Genomic DNA, 20,694 nt, shown 5'->3' with positions numbered 1-20,694 from the left:
TAAACTCTGAAATCAAAAGTGTGAGATTAGATCAATGTTTCCTGAGCAAACAGAGCTCACCCCAGATCACCACATAGTCTTCCTTTGACTTTGAAATTATTCTTCATTCATCTGGAGTCAGTCATAGAATTTGGGCAGAGATTCAGGGCCTGGGGAGGGTCTCAGAAAGCCTCTTTACTGGACATGCAAAAAGCTCTTCCAGCAGCAGTAGCAGCACTCTCCCAGCACAGGGGAATGCCTGCCTGGGGTTTTTAAGGGATAATAGTTTGGTGATATCTCTTTCTGTGTCCTCAGGTCTGACAGGAGGCCTGGCTGCCCCTCTGGTTGCTGCGGGAGCTGCCACAATCATCGGGAGTGCTGGAGCAGCTGCTTTAGGATCCACTGCTGGGATTGCTGTCATGGCATCCCTTTTTGGAGCAGCAGGAGCTGGTCTTACTGGTAACAGAGTGACCACACCATTCTCAGCCAGTGGGGCACAGTATCATGTGTGCAAACACAGTTAATGACCCCACTGAGCTCTCTGCAGAGTGAGGGAAGCAATTTGAGATGTAATCCGTGAGACTTTGTCTCAGTGCTGATTAAGGTACTGTGCAACCCCTGGTGACCAAATAGAGAAAGAATATTTGGTGTGTGGTTAATGAAGGAAATGAAAACTTCCTGCTTTGGGTTAGAAAGATGCTGCCATGTAGAAAGCAGCTGTTACAGCAAAAAACCCCTTCTGCTGGATTCCCTCAGATTGCACAACCTCAGAAAGATCATTTTGGCTCCTTACCAAGCTATAAGAAATGCATGGGCTGACTGAGGGTTTTGGAAAGGAAAAAAACCCCTCTCCATATTACCCAATTAATTTCTTAATGAACTCCTACTGTTAGCAGAGGATGTCCTTTCTGTGCCATCCCTGAGCCATGTGTTTCTTCCTGGCTGTGTGTAGGATACAAAATGAAGAAACGTGTGGGAGCCATAGAAGAGTTTGAATTCCTCCCACTTACGGAAGGGAAGCAGCTCCACATCACCATAGCAATCACTGGATGGCTGTGCACTGGCAAATATGGTAAGAACATGATGAGAAGCTGAGAGGAGCTCCAAGAGCTGTGGCTGTGTCCTGCTCCAGGCTGTGTTTGTGCTCACAAAGCACCATGTCTGCCCCATATTTCCAAGGCATGGTAACTGAACCATGTGAATTCTCACCATAAGACTTTGCAACTCAATCTGCAATCCCAAGCAAACAGAGGAAAAAAAAGAGGGCATTATATTGGTGGTGATAGCAGGACTGAGAGTAGTCATAGCAGGATTGTTTCTGATAGGAACTCTTGCATGGTTTTGCCAGAAGAGATCTGTCTGGGAGATGATTGCCAGCACTAGTACAAAGTGTCTCTGAGACCTTATGTTTATCCACCAGGAATTAACAGAAAATAGTGTGGTTTGGCTCTCTCCGTATCTGCCAGCTAATGAGGTTTATTGGCAAGAAAGTTCTGTCAAGTGAATCCTGTTAAGCACAGCACTCTGGAGGTGACTTACAGGGGAAACCTTGAAAGGTCTGTAGTACTTTATTTTCCAGTGTAGCTTGTCACATAAAATATGTTACCTGTCTGCTAATGTGCTCAGCTTCAGCTGATTGAACAGCTGCCAGTTTATTGAGAAGCACCATAATTAACTCTGGATATCATTAATGCAGAAGGATGCCTCGTCCTGTCACTTGCCAGGCTGCAGCTTGCTGTCACAGGGAAGTTCTCATTTTGCAGTGTTGTGCTTTGGCTTCTTTCTTCACTTGCCAGAGGTCCAAATCCTCAGAGCTGGAGGGCTCCCAGGCACAGTTAGAGAGGCAAGTGTGTCCCTCCAGGAACATTTTGTGTCTGTTTGCCCGTAAAAGGGAGTTACAGATGATACACATTCTTCTTCCATAACTAGCAATCTGCTAGAATGTTTTAAAGAACAAAACAAGGGTTGTCATCCATTTTCCTCCTTACAGGAGTGTGTGTCTGTGTACACAGTCCTTCAAACAGAAGGACTGAGGCCAGGAGTTTTATGGAATTTGCCACCTTGTGATTTTGGAGCTGCCAGTAGTTGCCAATCCATGTGTCCCCATATAAGACAGACTACTGGGGGGATCTTGTGTCACTTTGATCAGCAGCTGCCTCAACCTGACCTGCATTGTTTGGGGAAGGAACAGTGTGGGAAGGCTTTTAATTAACTGACAGTTCTGCTCTGCCCTTCAGTGTTGATCTGTCATTAACAGCATTGCTAGAATATTCCAGTGTCCTGCAGCTCTGTTGGCCTCCTCTTGCCAGGAATCAGCCATTGTGTTCTCTCCAAACATGAATTCCATCTTTGCAACCTTTCCCAGGGAGCTTCACAGCCCCGTGGAGCAGCATGTTGCACTCGAGTGAGCAGTACTGCCTGGCCTGGGAATCCAAGTACTTGATGGAGCTTGGCAACGCTTTGGATTCCCTGCTGAATGGCTTTGTGAACATGATGGCTCAAGAAGCCCTAAAATTCACTGTCTTGTCAGGTAAGAAAGTAAATCCTATCAGATCTGTTTGAGTGGCTCTTGTGCAGTTTCAGTGTTAAAGGAGCTTTCCTAAAGAAGGAATGTTTTGGAGGAGGCAGTGCTGGCATTGCCCAGCAGAAGTGACCTGAGAACCTCCTCTACTACACCTGTAATTTAGCTGTGCTTTCCTGGACTGCTGAGCCACCATGTCATTGCATCATTCTGTTACAGTTACAGCTGGAAACACCTTCCTTCACCTGTGACTGTTCATTTCCCTCTATTATTACACATTTACTGCTGCACAGAAACGTCCCAACACACGGGTTGCACACACCCCCCCTGTGTCAGAACATCAGATTCTTTCTTATCTTTAGTACAGCAAAGCATTTCTCAGCACAGCTAGTGGGAAAGAAGAGCTGGAAATGACATAAGCTCCTAGGCTTAGCCTTTAACTTCAGTGAACTCTCTTGCTTTTGATGTTTTCTAAGGAACCTCTGTGTGTTGCAGGGATTGTGACAGCCTTGACTTGGCCAGCGTCACTCCTGACTGTTGCCAGTGTCATTGACAACCCCTGGGGAGTGTGTCTGCATCGCTCTGCTGAAGTGGGCAAACACCTCGCACACATCCTCCTCAGCAGACAGCAGGTAACTGGCCACAGTTAGCCAGGAGTAACAGCTGGAAGGGAACTGGCCCAGGGAGGTGAAATTTTATAGTCATGCTGGTTAAATGGTGTCTTTCTAAGGGGACAAAAATTAATAAAACAAAAACACAGAGAGTGCTGCATGAAGGTGACCAGCAGATATCTGGCTTACTGGGGAAAAGGAGGAGGTCCCAAGTGGAGCAGAGAAATCCTGCTGAGATTTGTTCCATTTAACCTAAGGCTTTTGTCATTGAGGAAGAAGAGATCCAGGTCATAAATGACCTGTGGCTTAACCATGTCACAACACAGCCAGGCCCACTCACCTAGTGGAAGTCAGAGAGCAGGAGGTGAGGATGGGTGAAAAGGAAAGGAAAATACAAAGTTTTAAAAATATTTATGGATCATTAAGAGGCACCTGCACAGCAACCTGAGAGAAAAGTGGGTGGCAGCCAATGCCCAGTGAGCTGTGGCTTTGCCTGCAGAGAAGGGAAAAGGCTGGTACCAGACAGAAGTGACAGAAGTCTCTCTGAAAAGGCTTGAAAAATGACATTTCTGCCCCCCAAGAACCTGCTGTCATTTGGTGGGCCAGAGCTGGTGTTTGCTGGCCATGTGTTTGTCTCACACCAGTCACTGCTGATCATAGGGGAGCCCAAGGGGAGCTGTGGCCCCAGCAAGGTGGAACAGCAGAGGAGGAACAAACTTGATTTCTCATAAAAACCCAATCCTAGAAAACTCAATAAACTTTTTTTTCATACAAGCCCTTTCTTTTGCTATGGGGCATTTGTTCTTGTCTGTTAAGCATTTGCTGTTGTGAAAACACATTCCAGTGTGCTGGAGAGTCTGAAACTAGTTAATGAGATGTCTGGGGTGTCCATTGCACACCTGCTCCCTGGATATTACAAAGACCATTTTTCATTGATGTTGGGATTAGGCTCCCTTTAATCTTACAGAAAATCTTATTAGGCTGTTCAAAATAAAAGCTTGAAGCTTAGAAGCCACATAATCTTTTATAACTATCGCATGCTGCTGCTGTCACTCAGCCTGAAATCTGGAAGTGGTCAGTATTTTTGTATTATGGCTTCTTCCTCTGTGTATTGAAACATTTCTAGGAAAATTTTGTTCCTTGAATAAGGTTTTAATTTGGAAATTTCAAACCAAGAGCAGCATCTCTTTTGGTCCTGTTTGAGACATCCCCTTCATTGTAACTTCTGATCACTAGTTTTCAGTTGATTTTCTGAAGATCAAAACATACAAAATACACATATGTAGCATTCTCCACGTTGAACTGGGCATAACTTTGAGGAGACCTGATCCCTTTGAAACCAACCAAATTGCTCCACTATTTCAAAGGTGATGCACAAGCAGGTGCTCTGTGTCTCGGGCTCTCAGGGATCCCCATCCTGATCTCTTTCCAGAGAAAACACCATTTGGTGACATTTTTTCCTCTCCTTCTTTCTCAGGGCCAGAGACCTGTCACACTGATTGGCTTCAGCCTGGGTGCCAGAGTAATTTACTTCTGCCTGCAGGAAATGGCTCAGGAAAAAGGTAACATTCACCTTCTAACCATTTTTTCCTTTATTTTCCTTACTCATACTGGAGAAATTTTTCTTCCAAGAGGAAGAACACAGGTTGGCTCTTTTAGGATAGGATGAAAACAAAAAAACCCCCGAGGTTTAAATGCCTTTGGAGCCAAATTCTTCTGTCATTTTACCCCAGTCCAGCAGAAAAAATCCACTGTCTTCACTTGAGGGGTTTCAGTTGGTCATTTTGGTCTGTAAACAACAACGTGACATTTGTGATCAGTCTGAGCTGCCCGTGCACTGCCTGATCCCAGCAGAGGATGCTTTGCCTTTCTTGGGAGCTCTCTGCAGCTCTTGTATCTGATTCCCTGAGTCCTGCCTTCCATTTTAGTCTCTGAAATGCCACTGTCATCTGCTATTTTCGTGGTAATTTTCCCCCAAAGTCAAGTATAAAACCATCTGCCAATTTATTACCCATTGTGGTTCTCTTTATTAATAGATTTCTATTTTTAATTTAGGAAAAAAAAAAGAGTAAAATCGTTATGATCAGTTGATGGAAATTGTATCTTGGAGTTGAGTCAGCAGTGAGTGTGTGCAGCCTGCCTTCCCCCCACTTAGCAATTTAACTCATTAACCACTTACTTCACAGTAAATCATAACTAAGAAATTTTATAAAGGAAAATGTCCAGTAAAGTCCAAGAAGGTGGGAACAGAGTCAAGTGAGCATGGAGAAGGTCAGGACTGACAGATGCATGCCAGAACTTCACTTCTGATTTAAGATAAAAGTCTTCAAATACAGGAATTCTGTTCTCAAAATAAATATAATCAAATCCAGAATAATCCTTATGGAGTTACACTGGAGCCAGAACCAGCTCTTAATCTGGCCCTAGATCTACACTTTTTGTGTCCTGAGAATGCCAAGGGCTGAGGTATTTCCAGGTTTTTATTTCAGTCTACAGGCTCTGGAATGACACGGGCCCATAGCTTAGGGAGGAAATCCTTAGGGGTCTGGAAGGTTGGCTGCCACTCCAAAGAAACGCAAGTATCGTGGTGATGCATCAGAACAGCTCCCACCATACACTGATTTTTCAGTTCCTTAATTGAATTCTGAAAGCTGAGCTGTTTGTGAGATGAAAAGCAGCATGTTCAGCACAGATTGCCAAGGCATTCTCACAGGCACATTCCAGAGCAAGCCACAGAAGGAGCAGAGCTGGGACCTGGGACAGCTGAGACTGATTTGGGTTTGGACTTGGATGTCTCACACGAAAGGAACATACGGCCTTGTCATGCAGGGCCCTGTATCCAGATGGCACTGGCATTTCTGAGGACAAAGAGCTAATGATGGATTGGCCAGTGAAACACCATGGCAGGAACACAGATTCTGTTCAAATGCTTCTCTGCAAAGCAATGGAACAACCTTTGGATAGTTCATCACAGATCACTTCTGGAGCCAGAGCTCAGTAGGTTTCCAGAAAATGACAATATGGTAGAAGCTGGTGTAAATGAGCCATCAGAGACACGTTACTGCGTGGGAGGATCATTGCTCTGATTTCTTCATCGTGATTCCCATGCCTTTTAGTAAATACTTAGCAATTAGCAAACTAATGCAAATTGATAATGGCTGTTACCACCAGAGACGAAACCTTGAAACCCAGCTGTGTGTGACAGGAGTGAGGTGTCACACTCTGGGTGTTTGGTACTGATCACAGCTCATGTGACCAGTATCCCACCGGGCTGTGATCCCTGCTGTGCTCCCTGTTGGGAATACTGCTGCCAGCTCTGCCCTGGAACATCTGTACACAGCCAGAGCTGAATTTCAGTGCTGTTCTCCCTCCAGTCAAGACTGATGTGCTGAGCTGCTTTCCCTTTCCCAGTGAGTTGCATCCATAGGGCACAGCAAAGGCCAGCTCCCAGGATTGGTTATGGTCTCTGGGACAGCTTCTTTCTTCCACACCTTTTCTGGAGAAATCATCTTAATCAGGTTTGAATTTTGGCCTCTCATTCTCACTCTGTTCTCACCTGCTTGGACTTGATTGGAAATTTTCCTTTATAAAATTCCTTATTCATTAGCCACTCTCTATGAGGGTAAATGGTTAATTAATTAATTTTTTCTTTTCACCGCTTTTACAGACTTTATTGTTCTTCATCATCTAAAAGATTTACAAACTGTGAAATAGATTTCATTTATCTCGAGCCTCAGCTGCTCTGCAGGCTAATGATCTGTTCCCAGCTTTCTATCCTGTCAACATTCAAAGAAAATGAGCATTTTTCAGCCAAGGCTAAACTTTTTTTGTTCTGAGCAAGCAATAAGCTTGATAAAGGACTGGAGAAACAAAAGCTTCCAACACCTTGCCCAAATATTCAGGATCCTGATGAATTAGCTGATTGTTTATTCATTTGGCTCACACCATGGACATGGAATTTAGAACCTTGGTTGGGATGAGCTTCCTGCAAGACTCTGTGTTTCCTTTTCATTGCCCATAATTATGGGAACAGGGCTTTATTGCTCACAGATTACACTCACAAAATTGAATTGCTCTTTGCTCTTTTTGATTGGTGCAAAAATTGCTCTGCCATAATAAATAATTCCAGGAGTGCTCATTTGGATTTGTCAGGCATGGGATTTACACAGCAGAGAAGGTTGCAGGCACTGCAGGCAGCTCCAATCCTTTACTGCTCTCAGGGAAAGGAAGCTAAGTGATTTGCATTTCAGAAGTGCCCAGGCAGCACCTCTCCCTCAAATGCAGAGTTCAGCTCAGGTCTGTGGGACCTGGTCTCCCACAGGTGCAGAGTATGGATTTGGAATGTTCTGCTCATGAGTCTTCCATTTAACTGCTGTGGCATCACAGGCCTCATTTCTCTTTACAAAGATTTATGGAAGATACTGATATATTGTTCAGGAGTTTAGGAAAGTAGCAGAGCTGCTCAATATTTCTTATTCCATCATTATTCCTCCTGAAATTGCCCAGCTGCAGCTCTCTGATAAGTGAGGAAGATTTATTATGCTTAAAAGTCAACATTGCTGTTCAGCAAATCAGGCCCTGGGCGTTCAGGTTACAGCAGAAGGAAATCAAAGCAGTTTGATGGATCTTCACTGGTTATTGGCAAGTCCCTCCATTGTTGCTACTTCCAAATCAATATTAACAATTTGGGATTTCCTCTTGCCTGTTCAGGTCATGTTTTTCATGGAATCAGCTGTGGGAAGAGTTCCTCATGCTTCACGTATGACAACATTTGCTCACTCTGTGGGATCTCAGACCCTTTCACAGAGGGGCTGTTTCAAAGCTCTGTGCAAACCCACATCAGTGAGTCAGCAGAAAGATCTTTCCAGGGGTTTCCAGACCTTTCTAGAGGTTTCTGCTTGAACAGCACCTTTCTGGGCAGAGGCCAGGCCACTTCTCCCTCTTGCCATCCCACTTCTCCCTCTTTGCACTGTCTGAGGATCTCAGTTTTTCACATTTACTAACTCCAGGTGGATTGTGGACACTTAAGTTGTGTGCAGTTTTTATGATCCTCCTTTCCATTGTTTCCGTCTTTCAAATTGAAGCCACCTAAATTATGATCTTTGTGTAGTGCACATCTGAACACACTTCACATAAGAATATTTTCTGATCCATCTTCTGAATCTGAACTGTTCTGCTTTCTCCTTGACAGACTCACAAGGGATCATTGAAGACGTTGTCTTACTGGGAGCTCCAGTGGAAGGAGAAGCCAAGCACTGGAGAGCTCTCACCAGAGTGGTGTCAGGCAGGATCATAAATGGCTTCTGCAGGTCAGTGTGAGCTCAGTGCCCAGCCTTGTTAGCCTGGAAATGGTTTGGGGCATTTATCCCTTTCAAGTACTTTGTGAGTGCTGGTGAGGACATTGAGCAGTGCCAGAGCCTCGTCCCTCCAGGCCTCTGCCTCAGATCCCTTTGAGATGGCAGCTTCAGGAGGCACCTGGAGCCTGTTTGATGCAGCTCTTGGCTCTTTGTGCCACTGGAAGCCCATGTTCATAGAGGGACAATGTTCCACTACTCACAGCCTAAAGCAGCTGGGTCAGTGTGTTTATGTGTGTAATCTGATATATTCTGAAGGCTCTTTAAATCTCAGCTTTGTGTGAAGGCAGTAAATACAGCATTAAGTTTGCTGACTTAAAGAATGGGAATTAGCATCTATAAAAGCTTTAAGGTGCAGTTCACTTGTGGCTGCTTATGGGGAAAAATATGTGAAAATCACAATGGAAGGGAAGGAGCTCAAGCAAATTGAAGGGTTTTATGTCTGGAGTGGGTTTCTGGTCAAGATAGTCCACATGAACAAGACATTTAACTTGCAAAGGATGAATAGCTGGAATAGCTATAGAAAATTTAGTAAGGATATGAAAGAATACAAAGAGTGTCTTCCAAACAAATACCAGCCCTTTAAAACCACATTGAAAAACATTTTAGAAATAAAAGCAGACAATTGTTGTGCAGAGTTATGGGAGCTGCTAGGTGAGAAGAGGGAGGTTAAGAGGCCTGAAACAGCTGAAGCAATCTCAGTAAAGCTATTAACTAGTCAAGTGACAGCTTCAAACCTAATGACTGTGTCTTGGAAGATAATTGTGGCAGGAACACTGCTTACCAGCACAATTAGATAAGGGGAAATTAAAACCAAGGAATAAGTGGGAAAGACTAAGAACATGGGGAAATAAATTGAGAAATAACCAGGCAAGAAAATTAGCAAAGAACCTGCAAGTCAAGACAGTTTATAAAGCTGTGAGCCCTCGGGTCAAGGACAGGTGAAAATGCTGCTGGTGTTTTCCATGCACAAATCCATAGGGATGCCTACACACGTACATGGAAGGTGGGGAAGTACTGCATTACTGTGACTCTAACAGAGTGTTTTCACTTAGAAAGAATAATTAAATAAATAAATTTAAAGTATTCAAGGTTAAAACAACAAATTATCAATCCTATCTTTCAGCTAGGCTGGGAATTGTTGCTTTTGTCCTCTTTGGATCTCAGGATTTTCAAGGATGCCAGATGTAAATACCACTTGCAATGTTTCTTCCTGTGCCATAAGGAAAAGCTGCCTCCCTCATAGTGCTCTGAGTTCCTCCAAGAAGCCATAAATTATAGAAATTGTTGCATATAACTGAGTTTACCCAGAAAATATTCTTCCTGTCTATGTTCTACAAAAAAAATTTCACTGTATCACTGCTCGGTGTATCCATTTCCTAAACATGCACACAGACACACAAAAAAGATCTTGTTACAGTTTCTAAGCCTGCCTATACTGTTGGAATAAAATACAGTGTGTGTGTCTAGAGAGTTATTCAGGCAACATGAGGGGCAGCTAGAGGAGGGAATTGAGACATTTGGGGAATTTCTGTGAGGATTGAGGTAGAGAGAAAGATTATACAGACATTTTGTGGTAAGGCCTCACCTGATTCTGATTTCTCTGGTCTCTTGCTTGCACAAAGGGTGGCCTCATTCTGTCACTTCAGGAGTAACTCTGTTTAGGTTGGATGAATTACACTGAATAGAATTCCTGTGAGATCAGATTTGAGCCCAGTTGTTGAGCTTCAGTCCTTGTTCTCCTTTGGCTTTGGAATATGAGGGTACAGGGTGAGTGAGAGCCCTGTCAGCTCTTGGAGCTGTCCCATCCCACTTAAACAGCAGAGCTGCAAATTCCCAGTGGGAAACCTCACCCAAATCAGTTGGACTGGCTCAGCTTTTGAAAGAACCCACACCTGAGCAGTGTGAATGTGTTGTAAAGGTTTTGCAGGGCTCTGCGTAGACTTACAACTCCTAGTGTGGATTATTTGGGAGTAGCCAGGAATGGGCACCTTTGCCAGGAGCATTTCACCTGCTGCCATCACAGAGCACAAATCTCACTCATGTCCCACTTAAATCTGCTCTGTAGAGTACAGTGGCATTTCAGTACCCAGATTTTATGCTGTTGCTCACTTTAGAAGAGTTTTGTATTTCCTCCTGTCCTCATGCTACAGTTTACCCTGAAACTGTCACAGTGACTTATGGCACTGCTTTAGAGTGGGAACAAACCCTTCCTAGTTCTGTCACTGAAGCCATGTATTTCTACAGTACCTATAAATCAGGAGCACTCCCAGGAGCTTCACAGTCAATATTTATGTCACAACATCAGTGTTGTAGGTCTCATCACTTTTACAGCTTTATGGCCTGGAGAACCTATCAGTGCATTAAAAAGGTGAAATACGTCAATGTGCAAACCCTGAGCAAACATAGAAATAAACAGAAGGGTCAGATTTTTAAACTCACTGCAGGTAAAGAGACGACAGCCATGGATCAGGATTCAGTTCAGACTTACACCCCTGTGTCCCAGGAACCTGCCCTGAATCCAGCAAGCATTCCTGGTGTGATTGCTTCATCACACACACCTGCAGCAGGTCTTGGTCCAGACATCACTGTGCTTCCCAGCACATCCACTCTCCTTGTGGTCTGAGTAGTAACACATTGGGAGTGCTCCAGGTCAGGTTGGACAGGGCTTGGAGCAAGCTGATCTAGTGGAAGGTGCCCTGCCCATGGTAGGGGGTGGAACAGGATAAGCTTTAAGGTCCCTTCCAGCTCACACTATTCTGGAATTCTTTGATTCCACATGGCATTGGCTGGGCAACAAGATTATTCCCACTCTTCTCTGCTTCCAGGGGGGACTGGCTGCTGAGCTTTGTTTACAGAACCTCCTCTGTCCAGCTCAACGTCGCAGGCCTCCAGCCAGTCGACCTGGATGACAGGAGGATGGTGAACATGGACCTGTCCTCTGTGGTAAGTTCTCATATTCTCATTTTTTCTCCATCATTCTTTGTCTACAGCACTGTAACCCCACACTGACTGTTCTGGGGAATCTGGGGACTGAAGACAGCCCCTCTAGGTACATTGTCCCTCTTTCCTGTCTTTGAGAGAACTCTTATCCACACTTCCCTCTGGATTTTGTTGGCCTGGCTAGCACTCAACACTGAGCAAAACAATGAGAATCTATCTCTCCTGTTGGATATGTTTGGGGTTTTTTGTTTCTGACATATCTCATAGTGGAGATAGAAAATGGTGTCACTCCTCAAGTAGGGCCTTGCTGTCAGAGAATCATGAATGGTTTGGGTTGGAAAGAGCTGAGTCCCAAGCCCTGTGAGTGTGGATCCCGGGGAGGTGGGATCAGCAGCTGGAAAACGTGGATCCCAAACACGCGCCCGCATGGCAGGTGCAGCCCACTATCTTATCTTGGTGGAGCCTTCCACACTGCTCAGGTTCAGCCAGGGACAGGCTCCTGGCCCTTGTACCTTGGTCCCCAGGGCTGCAGGAGCCGGAACTGGTTTGGAATTACAGAAGCTCTGTGATAGCAATGATTGGTTTGCCAGGTCCTGCTGCCTTTTTGGAGTGTTTGTCTCCAGGAAACAGGGAGAGATTCACTGGTATATCTGGGAAACATTTAGCTTCCTCAAAGCTGTCTGGTGTCATTAGTGATAAGCCACTGTTAGAACATCTGGCAATATATCTAAGCAATATTCAACTCAATTAACTTAAATTCATCACCACGTTGTTGTCTCTTTCACAGAAGAAGTGAGCTCTTCCACAGAAAACTAAGCAGAACTTATCTTGTGTATCCATATTCACAGAAATCTTGGACATGTCATTGTGTTTTTTCCATATCTTAATGTTTTAATTTATTGTTTACTCTCTGCAAACTGGAAGATGCCCAGCACAAAGCTCAGGATACTTCCATGGTTGGGTCTTCTTCCCAAGTGTCCCCACAATCTGGCAGGGACTGTCAGTGTTGCTCTGGAGCTAAAGGCACTTTGAAGAGCTTTTAGATTTTTTGGAGCACCAGCTTGCTGAGCCTATAAATACCCAACTGTTCTCAACTCATTTCATTCATGATAACTGAGCTGTGCACAGCCCTTGGCAGCACACGCAGGGCTTGGTGCTGAGCAGAGAGAACAGACACTTGGAGGAACAAAACAGGGCTTCCCAGGGGGAGGGGGTTTAGTGGAGGCTTTTAAACATGGCCCATGTATCTTTGCATCTCTCTGGGTTGTCAGCATTTCCACACTCCCACACCCATTTTCTCACCGTCCCAGAGCTGCCAGTACTCATTTGCTCTCTGACATTCGTTGCTGGCATGAAAATGGCCCAAGATGCCAAGTGGTGGCACAGGGGTGACGTTTCCTGTCAGTCAGTCCATGTCACCCCTCTCTTTCTGAGTTCTCTTCAGAGACCCTCCTTCTCATGACCCTCTGCCTCCTGAAGCATGAAACCCCCTGGAGCCCTGCACACTTTATCCTGCCTGGATCACAGCAGCTTCTCCACTCCCCTCAGAGGAGCAGGATTTACATTTCAGCTGAATGAATAAGGTTTGCAGAGCTGCTCCCTGCTCATCTCCCAGGGCTGTGTGTCTGCATCCTGGCTGCCTGCTGCCAGCAGTCAGTCCCAGTGCTGCTCTCCTTCAGAAGGAATTGACACTTCCTTCATCTCACTGCAAAGCTTTGGGGAGGAAAAATGTATGTTAAGTAGGTGTCATTGCCTTGATCCATTTTCCAGACCATGGGAAGAAATACAGTGCATTCTGGTGAACATTTTAGAAATAAAAGGAGCAAGAATGGGGAAGGAAATATCCAGGGGCAATATTTTTTAAAGTGGCAAGAAAGCAAAGATGGATTTTGCTGCGAGTACAGTGCAGTAGCATAACAGAAAAAAAAAAGTGATATTTAGAGATATATAGAGATGCAGGTATTTTCTTTCTGGAGACCAGCTCCACCCCTGCAGTTGCCCTTGTTGGAGGTCCCTGTGAGTGTCCTGCCAGGAGAAGGACAAGCTGTGATAGAAGAATAAAGTATAGCTGATACAAAGGTGCTCAGCATGAAAATATTACGAAGGCACCATCAGTATTTTTGGCATCTCCTGGTCCATCCATAATGAAAACTGGTCTGTATCCAAACAGCTTGGTTCTCTTTGCTGTGGTAGCACCAGAATCCTCAAAAGAGTGGAGGATTAGGAGCCCTCAGTATAAACAGCAATTCACCTCCAAGGCCTCTGTCTCATGTCTCTCTTGATTAGTGTGGTTTTATCTGACTGTCAGTAAAAAAGCAGAGAGAAAAATGTCCTCCCACTCAGCAAATGCAGTTATAAAATCCTTCCTCATGGTTACAAAGGGGCTGATTTATTCTGTGGATTTATTTGACAGCACCTGTTAGAGACCAAGGAAGCTGTGGAGCTGCAGGGGATTATCCTGATTGCTGTTTATTCCCAGGGGAGTTTGTTCAGTGCAGTCTGAATTAATATGTGAATATTGCAGAACTGCTCAAGTAGCACCTTCAGGGAGGCTCAGGAGTCAGCAACAAGTCAGGAATGGACAGTTTCACAGCAGCAGCAGTTAGGGGCAGTGAGAATGCATGGCTGGAAGTCCAGGTGAGAGCAGGGATGGATCTTAGAATCATGGAAATTGTGAGCAGGGAAAGGCTCTCAAGAGACCATTGAGGCCAGTTGTTCCCCCAGCACTGCCAAGGCCACCACTAACCCATGTCCCCAAGTGCTACATCCACATGGCTCTTAAATCCCTCTGAGAAAGGGAGTTCCATCCTTGCCCTGTGCCAGGGCTGAACAGCCCTTTCCATGGAGAAATTTTCCCTAATATCCACTCTAAATGTCCTCTGGCACAGACTGAGGCCGTTTCCACTTGTCACCTGGGAGAAGAGACCAACCCCCCACCTGGATCCACCCTCCTGTCAGCTCTCAGAAAAGGGACCAAAATTCCCATTATGAGGGAAGACAGATTCAAGGCACTCAGGTATATCATAAGCAGATGGAAAGTCTGAACTTTGTGAAATCCATTGATTTGGCACTTCTGTGAGTCAGGCTTTTTTTCTCCAAACACATTAAATTGTGGTTTTACCCACTCTATTCCCAAGACTTGCAGCAAAGAATTAATTGTGGTTACAAAATGTGGATTAATTAAAAACCCTGGGGAGTTGGAAAGGCAAAAAAAGGTTGCCAGTATGTCATTGCTCCTTTGTTTCACTTCTTCCCAGTGAGCAGTGCCACCTCCCCAAGGGCAGGATCAGAGGAACAGGAGTTTGGAGCAGAACTTGGCTTCAGGCAGCTGCCTGGAGGATCTGGGAGAGCCCCTCTCCCTTCAGGGCAATATGCAGGGCCTTGTGGAAAGAATTCCATCTGTCTGTTAGGCTGTGAGGTCACAGGGATGGCTTCCACACCTCTGGAATCATCAGTGGTTTCATCTTCTGTGCTCCTCGTTGCTGTTGATTTGGGAGCTCCAAGAATCCCACATTAAATGCATATTCAATATGTTTTTCCCCTTGGGACACAAGCAGAGGGTGCTGGCAGTGTCACTGTGTTAGAACAGAGGAAGAAACTAAAAAAGCTTTTCCAAAAGAAGAGTGCAAAGAAGGCCATTAATAACTTGCAGTTTGTTTTTGCTTTGTGGCTCACAAACCTCAAAGGCCGATGTCCCTCCTCGCTCCAGCACACACGGACTGCTCGGCTGGATGTGCTTTGAGGGAGCCTGGGGATGCTCAGCTGCTTCTAAAGGCAGAGAGAACCACTTTACAGGACTCATATTTGATAAGGCTGGTGCCCAAATTCCCACAACTGGGAACAAGCAGAGAGCCACAATTTCCTGCAGATCTACAGGCGGGATTTTCCCATTCCCCCATGGTGCCTGGAACACGTGTGTATCCTTCCACAGGGGATTCCCACGTTATCTGTGGAGTGTGTAGAGTGTTCATAGTCCCCAGCTACCCTGGGCAGGGCTGAATTCCTGGGACTGCAGCTTCTCCTTCAGAAGAGCTGAGGGAACCAATGCCACGTTTGAGTGACTCACGCGTGGTCTGTATTTCCATCAAATGCAGTCCAGCAGAGGAAATTCACTGTTCCTTTGCAGAGCCAGCAAAGCTGGGATGCCAGTACATCTTTCTCCCATGAAACATAACAACTGACATCACCTTTGACAGATTTTCTATTCCCCCTTAGAGCACTTTGCATGTGGAAATGGGACAATTCCTGCAAGTGCAGGCACTGCACCCCTATTCTTTCCTGGTTTGCAGCTGGCAGGTCTGTAGCTGTTGACTTTGCAGGCAGCTTTCCCCATCCCAGCCCTTCTTGGAGCAAAGCAGTGGGAGTTTTCCCAATGTACTGTTCAGCTGGATTCCTCAGAAATGGCCACACAGAGCCCAGGCAGGTGAATTAAGGATAAAAAATTCAGCTTTTAATTTCCTGTCTTCTGCTGGAACATGAACACTGATTCTGTATTATTTCTCTGCTCCCTTTCAGCTCCCATTCTGACCTTCTCAGCTAACATGGAAACAAAATCCCAGTGCAACAGCCAATTAGAAGTGTTAATCAGGGGGAAGGCTGACTTTGCTGACACCTTGTGCACATCATGTGTTTGAGATGCTGCAATTAGAGCAGCTGAATTATTGATAGGAGCTGAATGTCACTGAAATACCACGAAGGTGTCACTGCCCTGGTGACACTGGGGGAAGGGGAGGGCTTAACCTACTGCAGATCCCCATGAGGTGGATTTATGGGATATCACGTTGCTGAGGAGAGACATGGCACTGCTCCACAGCTCTTGGAATTTTCCAAATGCCCAAGACTTCTTGCCCAGACACATTACTGCCATCAGCTCATGACGGATGAGTCAGAACAGGTCATTGTCCCCAAAATCAGCAAAAATCCCTTTAATTAATCTCAGGTGACCTTGTTTTGTGGGGTTGAGCTGAGAACCTGGTTTGAAATCAGCAGAGATGGTAATGTTTGAGCTGCCAAATCTTGTGTATTCTTGGAACAGGATGGGGAGAGGAAGGGTGACAAGCCCTTTGGGTGTTACAGGAGTCACCCTCTGCCTCAGGCTGGTCCTGGTGCATCCCTCTGGTTATGGACACCAAACCTCATCTCAATGTTCTTGTGAGGAATCCTGAAGATTTTTCCATAATCCTGGTGTGATCAATATGTCCAGTATTTTGGGTCACTAGTGGCCTGCTGTGGTTTCTAGTGGCAGACACCTGCATCCCCTAAGCTCTTTCTAGGAACACTCCAATTCAGTGCATCAATCCAGTCTTTATTTTTGGGATCTCTTGTCCTCCATGGCCCAAGACATTATGTCCAAATTATTTCCCAGTGATAATTATATGCACAGTTTATACTGGGTCTTTTAAAACACTCTTTAAACCATTGAATTTAAATTTCACTTGGATTAGCACCAAAAAATGATTATTTAAGTGTAGCTACCTTATAAACGAGTGGCAGTTGTTGGGGAGAGCATCAACAAAAAATAGTCAACAGCAGCTCCACAAACAGTTGAAAAATAAATGGAAGAGCTGTTTCCTTCAGGGGGATGGCTTGGAGTGAATTACTGCCAACAGAGGGACATTTGTGAAGGCACATTTCCCTTGAAACTCTTTCAAGGACTCTGTTACTAATTCAGAATATTAATTCCCAATTTTGTGCTGTCTGTTGTCACTAATGTACAGCTGCTCTCAATTTGTCCCTTAGATCTCCAGAATTTGATTCCTCCATTTGCTTCCTAGGTTTTCTTGTTGTATTCTGTATTTTACTCTTCTCCATCTTCCTCTTGGAATTGCTGAAGGTAAATTGAGAATAAAGTTGGCAGAGATTTTCAGCAATGGATGAATCCAGCAAAAGCCAGTGTTTACTCAGAATTTTCAACATTGATCACAAAACATATCAAAGTTTGATGGAAAAAACTCTTGGAAAAAACTCTTGCCTTGGTGTCAAATTGCCTGAGGGTGTCTGAGGGGAACATCCCTCAATTACCACCCTAGAAGTGACAATGACTGGATCAATCTGTTGTGGCTGAAAGATGATTGCAGGGAAAAATTACAGTCTGGCTAAAAAAATATCACTGCAATGAAAGAAGAACTTTTACCAGTCAAGTGAGTTTTGAAATTAGAAGAAAAATAAGAATTGAATGCCTTATTCTGTCCACAAGGACTGTGATTGTGCAAAGGGATGATGTGAAAGCAAAGCCTCTGAGCCTCAGCAGAATAAGTCTTTATTCCCTCAATTTGGCAGAGCAGAAATAGAAACATTAAAGAGGAATAATGCAAATGGCATTGTCAAGATTTCCAAAATAAATTCAGCTCTGTCAGTTTTTCCTCAAATACATTTTTTATTGGTTTCTCAAGGATTGCTGGTGCCCAGGATGCACTACTGCTGCAGGTGCCAAATTCAATTGGTGAATTGAATAAATTTTTAAATAAATCCATTTAAATTGTAGCTTCTGAATTATTGGATGTATTCACTGTCCTCACTTTGACATTGTTTCCTGAGGATCCAAACAGAAGAATTTTTTTCCTATTCCAACTACATTCAGCACAGCCTGTGTCAAGGTATGTTGAATGTTTTCTGTTTCCTGATGTGCAATCTGCTCTGTCTCTGGTTTTCCAGCTCCTCTGCCCAGGCAGCATCAGGGCTTTGCCATGAGCTGTCAGAAAACTGTGGGAAAACCCAGGACATTTTCTGCCAGGCTGAGAGGGGATTGTTCAGCCTGGAGAAGAGAAGGCTCCAGGGAGAGCTCAGAGTCCCTTCCAGGGCCTAAAGGGGCTCCAGGAGAGCTGGAGAGGGACTGGGGACAAGGGATGGAGGGAGAGGACACAGGGAATGGCTTCCACTGCCAGAGGGCAGGGATGGATGGGAGATTGGGAAGAAATTCTTCCCTGTGAGGGTGGGCAGGCCCTGGCACAGGGTGCCCAGAGAAGCTGTGGCTGTCCCTGGATCCCTGGAAGTGTCCAAGGCCAGGTTGGACAGGGCTTGGAGCAGCCTGGGACAGTGGAAGGTGTCCCTGCCCATGGCAGGGATGGAACTGGAGGATCTTCAAGGTCCCTTGCCTTGCAGCCCAAGCCACTCTGGGATTCTGTGGATGCCCTCTGTCATGCAGGATGTAGCCAGTCAGAATTAAGGCTTTCACTGACATGTGGGAATATCTGTGACCAAAGAAGCCTGCCAACTTGGCAGAGCTGACTGGATTTTGAGGGATAGCCTGGCAGAGCTTGGGAGCCCTGCAATCCATCAGCCTGTGCCACCATTTGGGCTGTGTGGGTTCTGAGGCAGCATCCAGAACTGAGGAATTTTTGAAAGCAGGAGAGACATTTCAGCTCCTTCCCTTCTGCACTGACAGCTCCAGACCTGGCAGTTCAGTTCAGAGCAGGGCTGGACTCCAGTGCTTCTCCTGGACATCACACTCACTGTAGCTTTGGGAAAGGGAGAGTAAAACATAGCAATACCCAGAGGGGCTGAGCTGGCTCTGCTGCTTGGTTTCACTCTGTGTGTGACACCCAGGGCAGGTGAGCTGTGACTGTCCACTGAGCTCCAGAACCTTCAGCTCACTCCAGGAACTCCTTCATCCCCCACAAAATACCATTTGCTATGAAAACAGACAGTATTAGCCAATAGGGAATCCTGAAGGATCCCCTCCAAGGTTGTTGCTGCTCCTGCTGAGATAACCAAGCTCTGCAGAGGTGTTTGAACTTGAGGGAATCTTTTGCTGTGGAATAAAGTTGGTCTGTGGACTTGATGGGCTTAAAACACATCAAAGCAGTGAAATTCTCAGGTGTATGAGTGACCTGTGCATTCCCCACCACACTGCTTGCCTCCACAGTGATTCCCTGTGAATCCATGGGGGGGTTTGTTGAGGGGGAGCAGGAGGAAGGCCCAGCTGAGCTGTCATGTCCTTCCCCTGCCCACAGGGAGCAGAGGGGCAAGGGACACTCAGCTGAGCTCTGACAGTTCCATAGCCCTGCAGAGCATTTGCAGCCATGTGCACTCCTGTGCTGGCTGCTTGGGATGGGTGGAGGAGCTTTTATTGAAGGACACTGGACGGGATCTGAAGGTTCCTGGCTCTGGAGTGAGCAATGAAGTGTTATCTTGCTGTACCGAGCTTGTCCCTGTGATGTCATTGATGTGACATCAGTGTTGTGATAGCCGTGTTGTGACTGAGTCCTGGCTGTGCCTGAGTCGGTGAGAGCCAGGATTCGGGGGCATGTCTCCTTTCTCCTTGCCCTTCCCTTGGCATTCTGGGGAATAGCTCCTTTCTCCTGGCCCTTCCTTGCCCTTCCCTTGGCAGCACCTGCTCTGGGACACGCCGAGTTCCTGGCGGTCAAACTGGAGAGAAGCTGGGATTGTTAATCCTCTGTATCCAACAAAAACACTGCCCTGGCAGTTTAATTGCCATAACTGATTGTTCTCAGGGACTTTTTTGATACTTTTGGGTGGATTTGCACCTGAAAACCTTTCCAAACATGCTGAGCTGACCGGCTGATGGATCTTCCTGGGCAAAGCCATCAGCTTTGTCCTGTGGACATCCCCAGCGTGGCACTGGAGTCCTGCAGCAGCAGTGCCAGAGGCATCTGGCTCGTGGCTCCCAGTGAGCCAAAGCAACCATAAAGTCAAATGGTTGACTGGGATCAGTCAACCAAATATATCTGAGGCAAGTCACCTAAACAATCCCAATAAATCCACCCCACTGCTTTCCTTACAACAAGCAAAAATGTGTTTGCTCTGGTGCCAAGCACACTTCCTTTTGTCCTAAATTTCCCCTGCACTTTGTTCTGACAAATATAATTCTTTATTTGCCTTTTAAGTTTTTATTGACAATGTTGTAGGTGTTCCACTCCCATCTCCAGCACCACCTGCCCAGCAGAGGAATTCAGGCTTTCAGACTGAAGATGAAAACAGGCTTTAGTGAGTTGGAATTGCTGGCTTTTCCCACCAGGATGGCTTTAAAGAGGCAAGACAGTTTGTTTGCTGTTCTTTTGCTGGTGGCTCAGTGCAGCAGAGAAGCGTCCTCCCTCCTCTTACCCTTCTCAAGGGTTGCTCTGGTCCAGCTTTATGGAATCCTCTCCTCTGCTATCCTAGAGACAGGAGTGTTTCTTTGGAAGAGACTGAGCAGAGCTGCAAGAGGGACAGACTCTCACGAGGTCTCAGCTTTTCTTTCAGCTGCATGAGCTCCTCAGAATGGCTCATACCCAGCATCTCTCAGGGATCATGGTGCTCAGGGAAGAGGAATTCCCTGTTCTTTTAG

At 45.6% G+C, this 20,694-nt stretch overlaps 1 protein-coding gene across 4 annotated transcripts in view; it reads left to right on the top strand.

Annotated features, from left to right (window-relative positions):
• TMCO4 (transmembrane and coiled-coil domains 4) overlaps positions 1–20,694 on the top strand; it is a 36,729-nt gene that overhangs the window by 13,416 nt on the left and 2,619 nt on the right. For 3 of the 4 annotated variants that reach the window (XM_041463461.1, XM_041463459.1, XM_041463460.1), the window contains exons 7-13: positions 295–438; positions 932–1,051; positions 2,345–2,509; positions 2,996–3,132; positions 4,589–4,673; positions 8,303–8,420; positions 11,294–11,411. In XM_041463461.1, the coding sequence (XP_041319395.1) occupies positions 295–438; positions 932–1,051; positions 2,345–2,509; positions 2,996–3,132; positions 4,589–4,673; positions 8,303–8,420; positions 11,294–11,411 (887 nt within the window). Of the gene's footprint in view, positions 1–294; positions 439–931; positions 1,052–2,344; positions 2,510–2,995; positions 3,133–4,588; positions 4,674–8,302; positions 8,421–11,293; positions 11,412–17,182; positions 18,195–20,694 lie in introns of those variants that run through there. The other variant, XM_041463462.1, reaches the window with a different exon arrangement.

Source organism: Pyrgilauda ruficollis, unplaced genomic scaffold (genome assembly GCF_017590135.1).
Source record: "Pyrgilauda ruficollis isolate IOZ18807 unplaced genomic scaffold, ASM1759013v1 scaffold165, whole genome shotgun sequence".
In the NCBI taxonomy this organism is placed as follows: Eukaryota; Metazoa; Chordata; class Aves; order Passeriformes; family Passeridae; genus Pyrgilauda; species Pyrgilauda ruficollis.
The sequence above is the reverse complement of the archived record's forward strand: the minus strand, read 5'-3'. Positions and strand labels throughout refer to the sequence as shown.